Raw genomic sequence first — 17016 nt, 5'->3', positions numbered from 1 at the left:
AAGAAGATCAACAAGCCCACAATCATCTAGGAAGATAAAAGAACTTGAAGATTAAAGTTTATTTTTTCGAGAGAAAGTATCAAATGATCATGTATTAGAAAATGTACTCACTATATTATATTGAAATTAATATAAATGCAAAATTCAAATTCCACGAATCAAATTTTCTCCGAAAATTTGGTCCAACAATGACTTTGTAGGAAAAACTCCAAAATGTCAATTTTTCAATTTTTTTTTTTTATGTAAAGAGTTCTATATACGAGAAAATCAAATTTGGTTGAAGTCATATATTTAATTTGTTGGTGTTATTATTAAAGAAAAACCAATCAAAAAGTGGAATAATAATATGATCACTCAATCTAACTTTCTAATGATCCTATTTTATTCTAAAATATAATAAAGTTAGTCTAAGTTTTATTATAATGTAAATTTTTTTGAAAAATAAAGATCATTTTTTAGGTTTGAAATGTAGTTAATAATCCAAATGTTTATTTATGAAAAATGAAACCCATTGACAATTAGAAAAAAAAAATAGATAATAAAATATATTAGAAAGCGTTGTGGAAGTTGTAAAAGATGTTTTGGTATAAACATTTTTTTCACCTTTTCAAAGTTTATCTAAACTCATCCTGAACTAAACTAATTGTTTTGTAATCTTCTACAAAAAGATGCAAAGCTTTGTTTTTCTATTCGAATACATAATATTTATTTTAAATAATGAATGTAACATTTTCTTAAGAAAAATTATTGACAAATTAACAAATGAATGTAAGATTTCTTTTTTAAAAAAAAAAGAAAAAAAGAAAAAAAGAAAGAAAAATAACGTAACCATTAAACGAAATAATTCAAAAAAAAAAAAAGTTCCGTTACCTCACAAATTTTTTTTTAAAAAAAATTAAGGGTAGAAGTGAGCATGATAGATAGAAAAATCGAGCCAACCGATCGAACCAAAGTCGGTTGTTCGGAGAAGGAGAGAGGTTGGTCGGTGTCAGTTTGGAAAAGTTCCAAATCCAAAAATTTCAAAAAAATTAAACAATAAAAATGATCAAAACGGGTGACTAAATTCGATCGATCGACCGACCAACTTTTACTCCCCAATAGTCTAGGTCAGATGGAACATTTACTAACCAATCATAGTCGATTCAGTGGTAATTTGGTCGAAAAATCAACTCCAACCGATCGATACCACCGCTATTTAAGAGCATTATTCCGACCGCCTTTGTAAAAGATGTAATTTAATATATATAAAAATTTCCCATTTCCACGTTTTGAAGAAGCAAAATTCAAGAAAACAAATAAAAAAAATATTTAACCACTGATTAAATATAAAAGAAATATTTCACAAAATTCAAGATTTAGAAATCTCCAGACTTTCTAAACCTACACTCTTTCAAACGCAGGTTTCTTAAATTTAGATTTTACGCAGGTTTCTTAAATTTAGATTTTGAAAAACTACCCTCTAAATATAGTTTTCTTCAACTCATGCTACCTAAATCTCTATTTAATTCCATGCTTAACATTTACAAACTCAAGATTCCAAACCTGTACACCAAATTATCCACCGTTTTCTGCCAACCCTATATTTTAAATTTTCCAAATATTTTATAAAACAACTCTAAATAGGCACTTAATCCAAAATGATGTTTTGTAAACCTAAGAATAGTTTCGAAATTCATTTGCGTCCAACTGTTTTGTTTATTCGACTTATATATTAATATAGTTATGTTTCAATTTAAATAACTATTTGTTTCTATTCTCATTATTCACTTATTAAAACAATATTTTTTAAAATAAAAAATTATGTTATTTTTTTTTAAAAAAAAAAAGAAGTCTTTTTCAAACGGATAATTTTTATTTAAATTTTTTTTATAAAGCTATTTAAAATACATTTTAGAAATATTTTAAAATCTATTTTTAATTATTGTCAAACACTTCAATTTTTTTTCAAAATAACTTATTTTTAAAATTAAATACTTAAAAAATTAAACCAAACCCAACACAAATTTATAAATAAACCTATTTTTGAAACAAAGTACAAACTTAAAGATATTTTTTAGAATTTAACATAATTTTTGTGTAGTATTTAAGAAGCATCCAAATGGAGTAGTTTGGAAGAGTAAGTGTGATATGTGGATTTACATGTTTATCTTATTATAGAAAAGTGAAGAGGAAAGGGCCTCAATTAGGTCAACGGATTGGGTATGTGCTTGTGCTAATTCATGCAGGTTTTATCAGAAAATAAGTAAACGAAAGCATGTAACCGCACATATTATCGACATTCAGGCGTAATTCAATTGAAATATAAATGCGTTAGTGATTGAGTGGTCAATAATTTAAATCTCCCTATTTTTATTGTACTAAAACAAACTATTATCAATGAATCTCAAGAAATAGAGAATTTCGAGATAATATGATAATTATGACGTAATAAATCTCCCTATTTTTATTGTACTAAAACAAACTATTATCAATGAATCTCAAGAAATAGAGAATTTCGAGATAATATGATAATTATGACGTAAGAAATTAATAGTTGAATTCATTAATGAAATTTGAATCACTTACGTATGTTTTTTATTAAATTTTAAGTAGGTCGATTTCCTTGACAAAAGTTCTGTATCTGCAATTAATTCAAAACAACATATACAAAAAAAAAAACCTCATTTTAAAATCAAATAATGTTTTAAGACAAATTAATAAACAAGAACTTGATTCTCTTTCTGGCGTCTTGTTTTACGTACTACTTCACTCGATTTATGTGTATGTTGTTCGTCGTTTTATTTGCTTCATTAATTCACACTAAAACAGTTATAATAAATAACCTACTTGTGGTCACTTGATTCAATCAACTAGATATTCATTTTCCCATGATGGAAAATTTGACTAAATCTATAGCTACTTCCTTTCTAGATTTTAAAATATTACATATTTAATTTGATTTCAAGTTAGTTTATAAGACGATATTTAAATTTTGTTTCGATTTAGTCCCTAAATTTTAAAATTTATATTTTTAATCTTGATTTTTCGTTAAATGGTCATTTTCAATTATTAGAATTAATATCTATTAATCAATTTAAAATAATTATAAAGTAAAATTTTAAGTTTAATTTTAATAATGATGAAAAATAATATAACTCAATTAATTGTAACTCTTTTAGTTTATTTAATAGACGGAAAGTGAAATTTTAGTGAAGATTGAAATTAAAAGTGTAAATCATGAAACCTATAGAAGAAATTGAAACGAAACTCAAATTTCAAATGAAGACTTAAAAGCGTTTGGGGGCAAGGAGTTGGTTATTGTAGTCCTAGAGTTATTATAATTGGGTTATAATAATTTGTGTTTGAGTGTAGATTATTTTAATTTGGGTTACAATAATATGTGTTTGGGTGTAAACTATTTGAGAAGGAAATAGTAAATATTGTAGCAAAAAATTTTAAAAAAATGATAATATAAAACAGTAAAAACTGTAGTAAATAGCAAATACGATAGTAAATGAGAGTTTTGAAATAGTGTTGAATATAGTTAAGTGAAGGTTTTGAAATAATATTTACCGTAAAGATAGTTGTTGTCCCAAACGTCCGTTCAAAATATAATCTTCTAGGAAAAAAAATTAAGAACTCGGGACGAAAAAAGTATTTTACCAAAAGAAAAAAAAACGAAATTTAAGGGTGAAGGCACGTGTTGTTGGAGGTGGTGTTTTGTGTGATAGACACATGGTTGAGGCTTAGTTTATAAAAACAAAAACAAACAAACAGAATAGGGAGGAAAAAAAGAGATGCTGATGAGAATAGTTAAGGAAGGGAACTTTGAAGAAGTTTTGAGGGATCTGTAAGTATTGCCAATTTTATTATTATTTTTTTTTAATTATGGATGATTTTACCTTTTTGCCCTTAACCAACAATTTGACTTTTTCTTTTTAAAATAATGTATAAAGGTAAAAAGACAACTGAGTCCTTAGCAGAACTTGTGCATCTAGAAAAAATTAGTCAACTGTTACATAAAAGAGAGAAAAATGAAAAAAATAGTTGATTAATACCAGCAAGCGGCTAGGACTAGTTGATTTATTAAATTAATTGAGTGTTAATTAATGAAAGCAAGATATATACAGGTAAGCTAAGTGTATATATATATATATATATATAAGAAACAGGACCAAGTCTAGCTTAGTTTATTTATTTTCTCATTATTTGATTTTAATATTTATTTGTGTTGTATTTGTAGAGTGTAGGTGAGAAAGAAGAGACTTTAGAAGGGTTAATTATTAGTTTATAAAAAGAAGGGGAAAAAAAAAACAATCAGAATAGGGAGAGAAAATAGAAGCAAAGTTTGGCTGAAGTTGGAGGGATCTATGAAGCTTAAACACTATGGAGAACTCAATATTTGGTAAGTGTTGTTAAATTTCAATCACAATATTTTGTTTTTTTTTTTAATTTATTTTTTTGGCTTGTTTTTTTCCCTTGTTTTAAGAAAGACTTGAATTTTTTTTTTTTCTAGTTTACAAAAAATGGCATTAGTAGAAAGTGAATTGTTATATATATGGTTCAAATGAGGTAAAGGTTCTGTCTTTTTTTTTTTTGGGCAAGAACTTCTTGGAGTTGGAAATGAAGGTATCAAGGGAGAATTTTAAAATATTGATTGGAGAATTTGTTTAAAGGAAAATGAGAAGAATTTCCAAGAGGGATTTGGCTGGTTTGTAATAATAATAATAATAAATAAATAAATAAAAGAAATATAAAGGAACTTACAAAGGGTTGGCTATGGAGGAAAATAAGACCTTACAGAGGAGAGAGGAAATGAAGTGGGAATTGAAGAGGAAGAGGATGATCAAAGGAGGGAGAGGGAAAAAAAAGTAAGAAAAAATGTAAAATAAAATTAAAGGAGAAAAGAGAATATTTCCCTACTCTTTTTAAAAATCATTTGGATTCAAGTGAGTTCAATAAATTATTTTAAATTTTGTGATCTTAAATCTAAAAAATGATTTTAATTTTTTTTTTTTCATTTGGTGTGAAAATGATTTCAAATATAAAGGGAGAAGTAATAATATAGACTTTTAATTATTTTTGGTTAATTGAAAAGTAGAATATAACACATTTAAATAAGTAATTTACTTTTAAATGAATTCGACAAAATTCAACTATCTTATTTAGATTTTTTTTGAGGGAAAGGTATATTTATATGATCTATAGGTTTTGAGTCAAGTTTCATTTTGATTCTAGGTTCTAAGGTATTCAACTTTTAGTTTTGATTTTATTTTGAATTTAGTTTTAAATTTTAAAATATTACCATTTTAATTTTAAGGTTTGAATTTTGTTTCACCATGATATTTAAATTTTAAGATTTATACTTTTAACTTTTAATTGTCATTAAAATACTCGCTTTCTCTTCTAATTTTTTTTAAAATACTTATTTTCCATTTGGTGCTTGGAAAAAGGGTTTTTATATTAGAAAAAAATGAGTATTTAGTAAAAAATAAAAAAATAAAAAATGGACCAAAATGTTTTTTTTTTTTTTGGTTGCCTAAATAATTTGAAAATTTTCTCCTTCTCTCCTAGTAACAAACAACTTATTTGAAATCCCTCCAAATTATCAGTTTATTTTTTAAAAAGAAATATATATAATTTACAATTTGTTTGAAGCGGTCTTTCCACGTTTCCTCGAAATTCCCGACCTCTCAATAAACTCTATTTAACACGNTATAGTGTTTAAAAATGGAAGATAGAGAGGGACAAAACGCAAAATTACAAAAACGTACACACAAAAAGGGCTTAACACGTGGCGTCATATGGTTGGTCACATGGCTGAGTGCAGCTGACAACGTGAAATGTTAATTTGGGAGCAAGGAAATGTTTTATTTTATTTAGTTCATATATGATGTTCGACTTTTAAAGAGAAATGTCATGTGAATTAATGTTAAGTTTGGCTGACTTTGTGAAAAAAATTATTTTTATTAGAAAAAGGAAGATAAATTATTTTAAATGGTAAAACTGCTGAAAATATTTACAAAATATAACAAAATTTCATAATTATGAATGATAGATGTTGATAGATAGAAGTCTATCCGTTTTTATTAACGTTTATCATTGATAATTCTAAAATTTTGTTATATTTTGTAAATATTTTGATTCGTTTTTCTATATTTAAAAATCGTTCGAAAAAAATATAGTATTTATATATGATGAGAGAAAATAAAATACAAAATCACAATTTCTTATACTTTAATAAAATGCAAAATCACAATTTCTTATACTTTAATAAATTGCAAAATCACAATTTCTTATACTTCATTATAATTTCAGGTTGGACAGAAGTAGGAGTAATTTATGATTTGAAGCACAACGTCAATTCGGTGAGTAGTCTATTTTACTAAATATTTTTTTATTATTTACTTGTATTATGGAATGTCAAGAAATATATAATTATGTTCAATTCAATAAAAATTTTATTAAGATTTCTTGATATTGTTCATGAAATTTTTAGTAACTTCGTGCTTTTAGCTGAAATAATGGTTCTAAAATGTTTGAGATATTTTATGATTATTTGAGAATTTAGAACCGTTTTCATATTTTTCTGGAAAAAAAGAAAGAAAAAAAAAGAACAATTTCAGATTAACACTATGGGTACAAGTTTTTGGTGATAGATTTGATTTGCCTATATGTTTATGATTTAAAGTTTCAAGTTACAAAATTCTTTATTACCTTTTATTTACCTAGGGTTGTAACCATTGTTCGTATCATTACATTGCAACAAAACTTATGTTTACAACATTAAAGCCACATCTACGAAAGGTGTATCGCAATAAATGAAGTAATTTGGAATGTGCGGACCCATTTTTTTACGTTTGTTAGTGTTTACCGGCATTCCGCATTCGTATTGATATGTAGGCCCTAGTTGAAAATCTGTAATCAGGTAATGTAATCTGAACGATGAACATGAGTTGATCAATTGAATTGCATTCGAAAATTATGTCGTATCGTTACCGTTACAGTAATTGTTATGGTTATGGTTATAGTTACCATTATTGTTATTGTTTCAAATAAAAAAAACTATAGATGTTGACACATATCGTTACTGTTATTGTTATGATTTGGCTCTTAGAGATAAAAGTAATCATAACAGTAATAGTAAATTTGACAAAATTCTTAATTTTAGGTAAATGAGAACAAAAGCGATCTAATTACATTTGCGATTGAGACCCTGATCTGTCGATAGAATTCGATTACGATTATACCAATTTTCATTATAAATTGGTAAACATGGCCTAAAATCAAAATTTGTTCATTTTTGCATTCTTACATGTAATAATAGTTTGTGTTTCTCTTGCCAATGACGGCTTTTGATTTATTAAATTTAACTTCACCCATAAGCGTAAGCTTTTAAGTCAATCAATGATTGAACGTAGTACCAAAGCAAAAGGTCTTGTGTTCAAATTCTTGTAACGTTATTTTTTTTTAACTCAATTAGTGATTTAACATGATTATCGTTGATCAACTGTTGTGTATCTAGGGTGCTGATTTCGGGCATTTGTGTGCGTCTTGTAGGTGTAAATTAAAGTAGTCCAAGATCAAATGGAGAGAGATGAGAACGTAGAAAATGGCCTAGTTTGGAAGAGGAATATGGCCGAGAATGTATCGTCGCCATCGGGATCGAGCAACCCGAGCTTGAATGGCAAGCAGAAGGGAGGAGAGGAGAATAAGAAGAAAGAAGAAGAGGAGAAAGCCAAATCTGTTCCTTTTCTTAAGCTGTTTTCCTTTGCAGATTCATATGATTACATACTTATGTTGGTTGGAAGCATTGGAGGCATAGGAAATGGAGTGGGAATGCCTCTAATGACTGTGCTCTTTGGACAACTTATCAATTCCTTTGGAAGTAATCAGGGTACTCACAACATTGTTTCTGCCGTTTCCAAGGTTAAAAAATTTTATAATCTTAAGTTATTTCATACCTCTATATTTTCGGGTCTGTATCCATTTAAAACCCTGAACTTTTGTGAGTATATCAATTTACACTCTCCATTATATTTCGTTTGAGAAAACCTCGTGTGAAGTTTATAACTGTATCTATTAAACTCTTAAACTTTCTTAAATTGATCAATTTAGACTCTTAGTCAGAATTTTCTTTGAGAATCGTCCATGCATTTACTCTAATTGTTCAGTTTTGTAAAACCAACATTTGAAGAAGTCTACACACATTGGAGTATCAATGCATGAATGATTTTCAAAGGTAATTATAATGAAATGTCTAAATTGATTGACTTATGAAAATTTAGGAGTTTGATTGACTGAAATCACAAGTTTCACATGATATATTGGTCGAATGAAATTTAGAGAGGGTACGTTGATATACTTACAAAAGTTCAGGATTTTAATTGACACAATGCTAAAAATTTAGGGGTATAAATTGATCTTTTCCTTTCATTTTACAAGAGTCATCTTGGTTGCCTTCTCATCTCCAAGCATTAAGCATATATATATACATATACATGTAGGTGTGCCTAAAATTTGTGTACTTGGCCATTGGAACTGCAGTAGCAGCATTTCTCCGTAAGTAGATATCAAAATCTATCAATGTTTAATAATATCTACGTATGCGTGCATGTGTGGGAGTGATTTTGAAATTATTAAAATTATTTTTGTTAGGTTTAAAATAACTTTGAAACACGACTTTAATAACTTAAAATTAATCTAATATTTAATTTTACACTTTTAAATGCAATTTTCGTATCATTAAAATTGGTTTTGGACGATTAAAAACATATTTAAAAGTGATTTTAAGTATTATAAAATCACTCTTAAACATACCTTAAATATAACACGGGATGTGTCTAATTAGATAATGTGTATGCAGAGGTGTCATGTTGGATAGTAACAGGGGAAAGACAAGCTGCAAGGATTAGAGGGTTGTATTTGAAAACTATATTAAGACAAGATGTTGCTTTCTTTGACAAAGAAACAAATACTGGAGAAGTTGTGGGTAGAATGTCTGGTGATACTGTCCTAATTCAAGATGCTATGGGTGAAAAGGTATGATTATAACTCACAATTCGCTTTTTCGAACTCTATCCCGACGCATCAAAGATTGGCGTCGGGATATAGAGGATGTCCCAACGGCTACAAAATTCCGTTGGCGGAAACTCATTTTCTTGTAGCGTAGGATTCTTCAACACAAGGAAAAGGAACTAACATTGTTGATCTTCTTCTTATACAGGTTGGGAAAACTGTCCAACTAATTACAACCTTCATTGGAGGGTTCACAATAGCTTTTGTAAGAGGTTGGCTGTTGGCATTGGTGATGTTATCCGCCATCCCACTTCTTGTGGTAGCTGGAGCAACAATTGCTCGATTCATGTACAATATGGCTGCTCGAGGGCAAAGCGCTTATGCGAATGCAGCAAATGTCGTTGAGCAGACTATTGGCTCGATCAGAACGGTATAAACAATTCAACTCTCTATTACTCCGAAAGATGAATGCGTGATCATTTTAGCTTGAAACTTAAGTGTTGAAATGCCTTGAATCTATTATCTAGCTCTCTAAATAACCAAGCATCGGGTCAATAAGTCAGTTGTGTCTAGGGGAGACACAACTTAAGTTGTATTCATATTCATGTTATTTATGATTTTGGCCTTGGAGTTTAGAAGAGTGCATTAAACAAACTCTGTAACTCTACTAGAGCCTCTAAATCTGTAATTTTTTTTTTTTTTTTTGCTCAAAATCTGTAATCTTAACATAGCTAACAAACTGGTAAGGGGTGTTTGGGGTGAAGAGTGGAGTGAAGTTGTGAAGTCTGGGGAGTTGTGAACTCATGGAGTCACAGTATAAGGAGTTAATAAGACATACAATTGATGTTTTATAGTCTTAGGCCCACAAACTCCTTAGGCCAAACAAGGAATGGAAGTTTACAACTTCACACTTCTCAACTCCTTGGTTCAAACACCTCTTTAATGAACGTTGTAGATCTCTATGTCGATTCTCTAACGTTTATATTTTTTTGTTTATCTTTGATTATCGATTTCATAACATTAAAATTTTTGTATCTTTAGGTTGCATCATTTACGGGTGAGAAGCAAGCTATAAGAAGTTACGAGAAGTTCCTAGTACATGCTTATAAATCTGGTGTGAAGGAAGGTTTGGGTGGTGGAATAGGAATTGGTATGGTAATGATGATTGTATTTTGTTCTTACTCTTTGGCTGTTTGGTTTGGCGGAAAGATGATACTAGAGAAAGGATATAATGGCGGTCAAGTGATAAACGTCATTGTAGCTGTCTTGGCAGGCTCAATGTAAGTGCATAACAATAATCTTTTGGATATCCACAAATCCATGGCATTTTGTGCAACATTCATATGCAAATTTCTCTTCAGGTCCTTAGGCCAAATATCACCGTGCATGAGCGCATTCGCTGCGGGTCGAGCCGCTGCCTATAAGATGTTCGAGACAATTGAAAGGAAGCCAAATATTGATGTTTATGATCCATTGGGCAAAACATTAGATGATATTCAAGGAGACATAGATTTAAAAGATGTGTATTTTAGTTATCCAACCAGGCCAGATGAAGCCATATTCAATGGCTTCTCTCTTCACATTCCTAGTGGCACTACTGCAGCATTAGTTGGGGAAAGTGGCAGTGGCAAGTCAACAGTAATCAGTTTGATAGAGAGATTTTATGATCCGCAGTCCGGTGAGGTACTCATCGATGGCGTTAACCTGAAAGATTTTCAGCTTAGATGGATTCGGACGAAAATCGGTCTTGTTAGCCAAGAACCAATACTTTTCACTGCCTCCATTAAAGATAATATTGCATATGGCAAAGATGATGCAACTGATGAGGAAATTAAAGGGGCTTGTGAACTAGCAAATGCTGCTAAATTTATTGACAAACTGCCTCAGGTAATTCTACAAATGATTGTCAGAAATAACCGTCAAATGTTTTCATTTTTCGTAACACCACCCTCTTAGAAAATTCGTTGAAATAGTTTTTACTTGGTTGTCGAGATCGACCACCGAGATTTAAACAAAAAAAATTAATTTTTTAATCTTATATCCAAACTATCGATTGTTTTGAGCTTTCTTAGTAAAATCTCATAGGATGAACACCGAGATTCTACATAATTATTTCAAATATTATGTAATCTCTCCAAACATTTTGTTATCTTTACCGCATCTTATATCAAATCTACTAGCACCCAATATTTGTTTCTTAGATTTCCAAATTTCTTAAAGGATTTACCAATTATCTAAACGAACTTTCCAAATGGATCTTAGGTGATCACAATGTGATTTTTAAATTTTGGAAAAGATCAAAATCTTCATCCTAGTCGAGATTCCACTAGGAAAAGTCCAAAAAAGATTCAATAATTTAGGTATAAGATGAAAAAGAAAATTGTTCAAATCTTGATGGTTGATCTCAGTGAAAAATTATTTCAACGAATTTTCTAGAAGGATACTAGCCGTGAAAAATGAAAACGTTTTTAGGTTGCTTCACAAACTCTCCATACATGCATTTATCCTCATGTACATTTGAATGCATCTAAAACATGAACATATTAGTTAATTGAATTTGATGGTCATAGGGATTGGATACGATGGTGGGGGAGCATGGAACTCAGCTATCTGGAGGGCAGAAACAAAGGATTGCAATAGCAAGAGCAATTTTGAAGAACCCTAGAATTTTACTACTTGATGAAGCCACAAGTGCACTTGATGCAGAATCTGAAAGAGTTGTGCAAGAGGCTTTAGATAGGATTATGGTGAATAGAACTACTGTGATTGTTGCCCATCGTTTGAGCACTGTTAGGAATGCTGACATGATTGCTGTAATTCACAGAGGGAGGATGGTTGAGAAAGGTATTGTATATGTCCTTCATTTCATTCATTTTCACAAACTGATAGTAAAAACTTTTTGGGAATTTACGACGGAAAGCCCCTTCGAGGGGAACGAATGAAAAAAAATGACCTAGGTTTTAAAAAGTTAAAGCTTTTTGACCTTTTGCTTGCGTCGCCACATGGTCAAATTGTCATAACGACCTTGAGATGCATGCTTGGTGGCTCGATTCATGATACTTGCTCTAGCTACTCACTCTAGCTCTCGTTCTTTTCTTAAGGTCATCCATACGAAAAACTCAAAAAATTTGATATTATATCATCTAACAAAATCTCCGTCCTTGTTCAATTGAGCAGGTTCCCACTTGCAACTCATCATGGATCCAAACGGTGCATATTCACAATTAATACGCCTGCAAGAAGCAAACCAAGACTCAGCAAGAGCTTCAGAAGATGTAAATCGACAAGAGTTTTCTTTGGAATCAATGAGACAATCAAGTCAAAAGGCACCTTATCCAAGATCCATAAGTAGAGGATCATCCGTTGGTCGCAGCAGCCGTCGGTCTTTATCTATGTTCGGTTTGACAACAGGACTTGACTTACCGGATGCCGGCGACGTCGATGACACAATTGAAGATGAATCCTTAAAAGCTCCTCCGGTTTCTCTCCGCCGTCTTGCCGGACTTAATAAGCCAGAGATTCCTGTGCTTCTGATAGGAACAATTGGAGCAGTGCTGTGTGGAGTGATACTTCCCATTTTTGGACTACTAATTTCTACTGTGATAAAGACATTTTACCTTCCCCCAGACCAATTAAAGAAAGATACCAAGTTTTGGGCCATCATTTACATAGTTCTTGGTGTGGCTTCACTTGTGGCACATCCATGGCGGGCTTACTTCTTTTCGGTAGGGGGATGTAAGTTAATTGAGCGCATCAGAGCGTTGTGTTTCGAGAAGGTGGTTCATATGGAAGTGAGTTGGTTTGATGAGGCTGAACATTCTAGTGGAGCCATTGGTGCAAGATTATCATCTGATGCAGCCTCTGTTAGAGCCTTAGTTGGGGATTCACTCTCTCAGAATGTAGGCAATGTTGCTTCTGCTGTTGCAGGTTTAGTGATTGCCTTTGTTGCAAGCTGGGAATTGGCTCTCATTGTTCTTGCTCTCATTCCTCTCATCGCCGTTAATTCACTTATACAGATTAGATTCATGAGAGGATTTAGCGGCGACGCCAAGGTGAGTCTTCAATCTCCTTATATTGTGTGATTGTTTGGTACGTTGTGTTAAAACTCTCGATCCTAACTTCAATCAATCCCACAAACTAACCTTTCATAGATTAAAATACCACAGCTAAGAAGAACAAAACCACAAATAAGTCGAGACCTTCTTCTATTAATATGCTAACGTTAAGCAACAAGTAAGAAGAAAATCAAGGTCTCAGATCACTAGAGAACAATAGAAATTAACAAAACAAGCAAGTAACCCTTAGAAACCCAGCGGAAGTTCGAGAGAGCTTGGAAATCTTTCCATGAAGACTCTTCTTCTTATTTTTCTGCACCCTTCTTGGATTTCCTATTGAGATATTTAACCTGCAGCTGGCCCCTACCTTAACCGAATTTCTCTCCCACTACCCCTTCTGAAACCGCATTTGCTCTCTCCATTCTCTTCATAACCAAATTTCCTTGCTCTTTTTCCTTTTTACCCTTCCTCTTATAAGTGTAGATAATCGGGGGCTTTACACGTTCTCATTTTTTGTTTCTTGTTTCTTGTTTTTTTTTTTCCAATTTCTATAAGAAACTGACTAGTTTAATAACCGTTCTAGTTTCTTGTTTCTAAATCTTTTAAATGCTTCTAAAAAAAGTAGCTTCTCCTTGTTTTGTTTTTGGATTTCTCTATATGGTCGTGTTTTGAAGCAAAGTTGCTTTTTGCCTAGTTGGTTGTAGAGAGCATGTATGTTTTCAACTCATTCGAGAGGTCTTGGGTAACTCCTGATACTGTGTCGGGATTTTTTTTATAAATAATAGTAAGGAAAAAAAAGAAATAAGAAATGAGAAATAGTTATCAAAAAAGTTTATGTTTCTTTTTTTTTTTTTTCAAAAACAGAAACAATTACCAAACATATTCTTGTTTCTAGTTTTTAAATAGAAAACAAGAAACATGAACGTTATTAAACGGAGCCTTTGTAAACTACTTATAGACGTGTTTTTGCAATGCAGAGTATGTATGAAGAAGCAAGCCAAGTTGCGAACGACGCAGTGGGGGGCATAAGAACAGTTGCTTCTTTTTGTGCAGAAGATAAAGTGATGAACATTTACAAAAGCAAATGCGAAGCCCCATTGAAATCAGGAATAAGACAAGGCTTCATCAGTGGAATTGGATTTGGAGTGTCTTTCTTCTTATTGTTCAACGTATACGCCCTTACATTCTATGTCGGTGCTCGTTTGGTGGACGACGGTAGAACAACGTTTGCTGAAGTGTTTCGAGTAAATTAATCCATCCCTCTGCTTGCTTGCTTGCTTTTTGTGCTTGTCATTTCTTCATTTTTAACATATGAGGAATCTGTGGACAATGTAGGTGTTTTTTGCTTTGACAATGGCAGCTACTGGAATTTCTCATTCCAGCTCCATGACTCAAGACACTACCAAAGCTAAGCTTGCTGCTGCTTCAGTATTTGCAATAATAGATAGGGAATCAAAGATAGATCCCAGCGATGAATCTGGAACAATATTGAGTGATTTAAAAGGAGAAATAGAGCTTAAACATATAAGTTTTAAGTATCCTTCGAGGCCAAACATACAAATATTTAGAGATCTCAGCCTGCATATTCATCCTGGCAAGGTATTCAAAATCATATGTGCATTCAATTCATGATTGATAAATGTTGGAATGTATTGAATCGGGTGCTTCGAATGATCTTAGTTGTATTTGAATTTATCCTATTTACGAATTTGATACTAGGGTTTAGAAGAGTACTATATAAATTCTCTAATAATAAACTGCTCTCCCTTTGCCCTCATCAACATAGCTACACTGTTAATAAACCACGTAAATCTTTGTATCAATTCTCTATTGTTTTACATATTCTATTCATCCTAGATTGTCAATTTCTTAACATAATATATGTTTCATAGTATGTAGAATTTGTTAGAAATAATGCTAAATTGTTTCCCTCTTTCACAACTAGCACCTTTTTGGAGAGCTCATTGAAATAATTGTTCTCGGTTTTTCCAGTTGAGATCTATCAATTTTTTTGAACTTTTTTTGTGGAATCTCAGTCATGATGAACACCAAGTTTGTATGTAATCTTTCCCAAGTCTTATGAGCGATCTACGAAAGATTGGGTGATCGTGTTTTGGGAAAGATTACATATGAACCTAGTCTTCGTCCTTGCGAAGGTTCCATTGAGGAAACCTAAAAAAATTGATGGTTTGGATGTATGATGAAAAGAATCAATCCGGGAGGATCTAGGAAAACTATTTCAACGAATTCTCTAAATAGGTGTTAGTTTTGAAAGAAGAAAAACTTATCGTGGTTACTTGCGCAAAATTAAAAATTATCCTTGATTATTATGATTATGATTATGATGTGATATCTGTTTTAGACAATAGCTCTGGTTGGAGAAAGTGGTAGTGGAAAATCCACGGTGATTGCGTTGTTGCAAAGGTTTTACAATCCTGACTCGGGCACGATAACGATTGACGGTATAGAAATCCAAAAGCTACAATTGAAATGGCTAAGGCAACAAATGGGTCTAGTGAGCCAAGAGCCGGTGCTTTTCAACGAAACTATACGAGCCAACATTGCGTACGGGAAAGGAGGGGATAGGAAGGCAAGCGAAGGGGAAATAATAGCGGCGGCAGAGGCGGCGAATGCACACCGGTTCATAAGTGGATTGCAACATGGATACGACACAGTGGTTGGGGAGAGAGGAGTGCAGTTATCAGGAGGCCAAAAGCAACGAGTGGCGATCGCCCGAGCGATCATAAAGAATCCAAAAATACTACTACTAGATGAAGCCACAAGCGCACTAGATGCAGAGTCGGAGCGAGTTGTGCAAGATGCATTAGACAAAGTGATGGTGAATAGAACCACGGTGGTGGTAGCTCATCGTCTCTCGACGATCATGAATGCCGACCTGATCGCCGTTGTTAAGAATGGAATCATCGTCGAGAAAGGTAAGCATGAAAAGCTTCTCACGATCAAAGATGGGTTTTATGCTTCTTTAATTCAACTCCACACTTCTGCTGCTGCTTCTTCCTAATTCCAACCACCCTTACCTATAAACTTCAGCTAAACTCTCTTCTTACTTTTTCTTTTTCTTCAAATTTTACAAACAAAATTGTATGTTTATGTTTTACTTTTAAGTTGTTCAAACCCTTAAATGTGTTATATGATGCAATATAAACAAAATGATTTAAGCATACAAGGTACTCAGCAAGTAGGGCTATATATTTTGAAACCTACTGTTATAAGAGCCAATTGGAAGATGATATAATAGTAAATTTACTTTCGTTCATAAGCTTAAGCTTTTGGGTCAATCAGTGATTTAACATACTATCAAAGCACCCGTTAGTATGTTTATACATTTGTAGTTGATTGTGCATTAAGTAGCCAAATATATCTATTTTGGTTTATATTTTATTGTGAAAAAAATTTATGTAAGAATTGGACACAAGTGGAAAAAAATGGAGTATCTATATATATAAAAAAGATATGTATATAATTTATTTTAAAATTGATTCTTTTCTAATTTAAGAAATCTTCAAATAAATTGATTACTACATTTTAAAATTGTTTTTATTTTTTTTGTTAGGGTAAGAGTATCAATGTAACTTTTGACGGTTTAAGAATATTTTTCAAATGGATATTAACGGTTTGTGTTCATACACCAATAATAAGAGTATTTAAAAAAAAATAAGTTAATGGTATTTTTTAAAAATCTTTGATCGTTCCAATATCAAAGAGAAATAAGGAAGGATTGTTTTAAAAATTTAGGGACCAAAGTGACCTATGAGTAAAAATTCAATGTCAAAAAATGTATGTATTTTTTTTTTTTGAAAAATTTCAACCATTCATTAATTAAAAAAATATATAATGGGCATAGCAATAAATTCAATTTTAACTTTGACTTCAATTAGTTTGGGCATCGACAAAGCTGAAAATTCTATTTGTAATTTGAGTTTTCAAATGGCCTATTCATGTA

The 17016-nt window shown here is 31.5% G+C and overlaps 1 protein-coding gene across 1 annotated transcript; it reads left to right on the top strand.

Annotated features, from left to right (window-relative positions):
- The first annotated feature begins 4258 nt into the window (after window positions 1–4258).
- LOC120081797 (ABC transporter B family member 4-like) lies at window positions 4259–16216 on the top strand. The gene is made up of 13 exons (XM_039036966.1): window positions 4259–4384; window positions 6298–6347; window positions 7540–7908; window positions 8487–8541; window positions 8846–9021; window positions 9206–9427; window positions 10039–10277; window positions 10359–10884; window positions 11568–11841; window positions 12175–13049; window positions 14030–14296; window positions 14388–14651; window positions 15415–16216. The coding sequence occupies exons 3-13, from the start codon at window positions 7567–7569 to the stop codon at window positions 16072–16074; spliced, it is 3900 nt and encodes a 1299-aa protein (XP_038892894.1). The 5' UTR covers window positions 4259–4384; window positions 6298–6347; window positions 7540–7566; the 3' UTR covers window positions 16075–16216.
- Window positions 16217–17016: the final 800 nt, after the last annotated feature.

The sequence above is a fragment of the Benincasa hispida genome, chromosome 7 (genome assembly GCF_009727055.1).
Source record: "Benincasa hispida cultivar B227 chromosome 7, ASM972705v1, whole genome shotgun sequence".
NCBI classification, from domain to species: Eukaryota; Viridiplantae; Streptophyta; class Magnoliopsida; order Cucurbitales; family Cucurbitaceae; genus Benincasa; species Benincasa hispida.
This window is presented reverse-complemented; position numbering and strand designations above follow the sequence as displayed.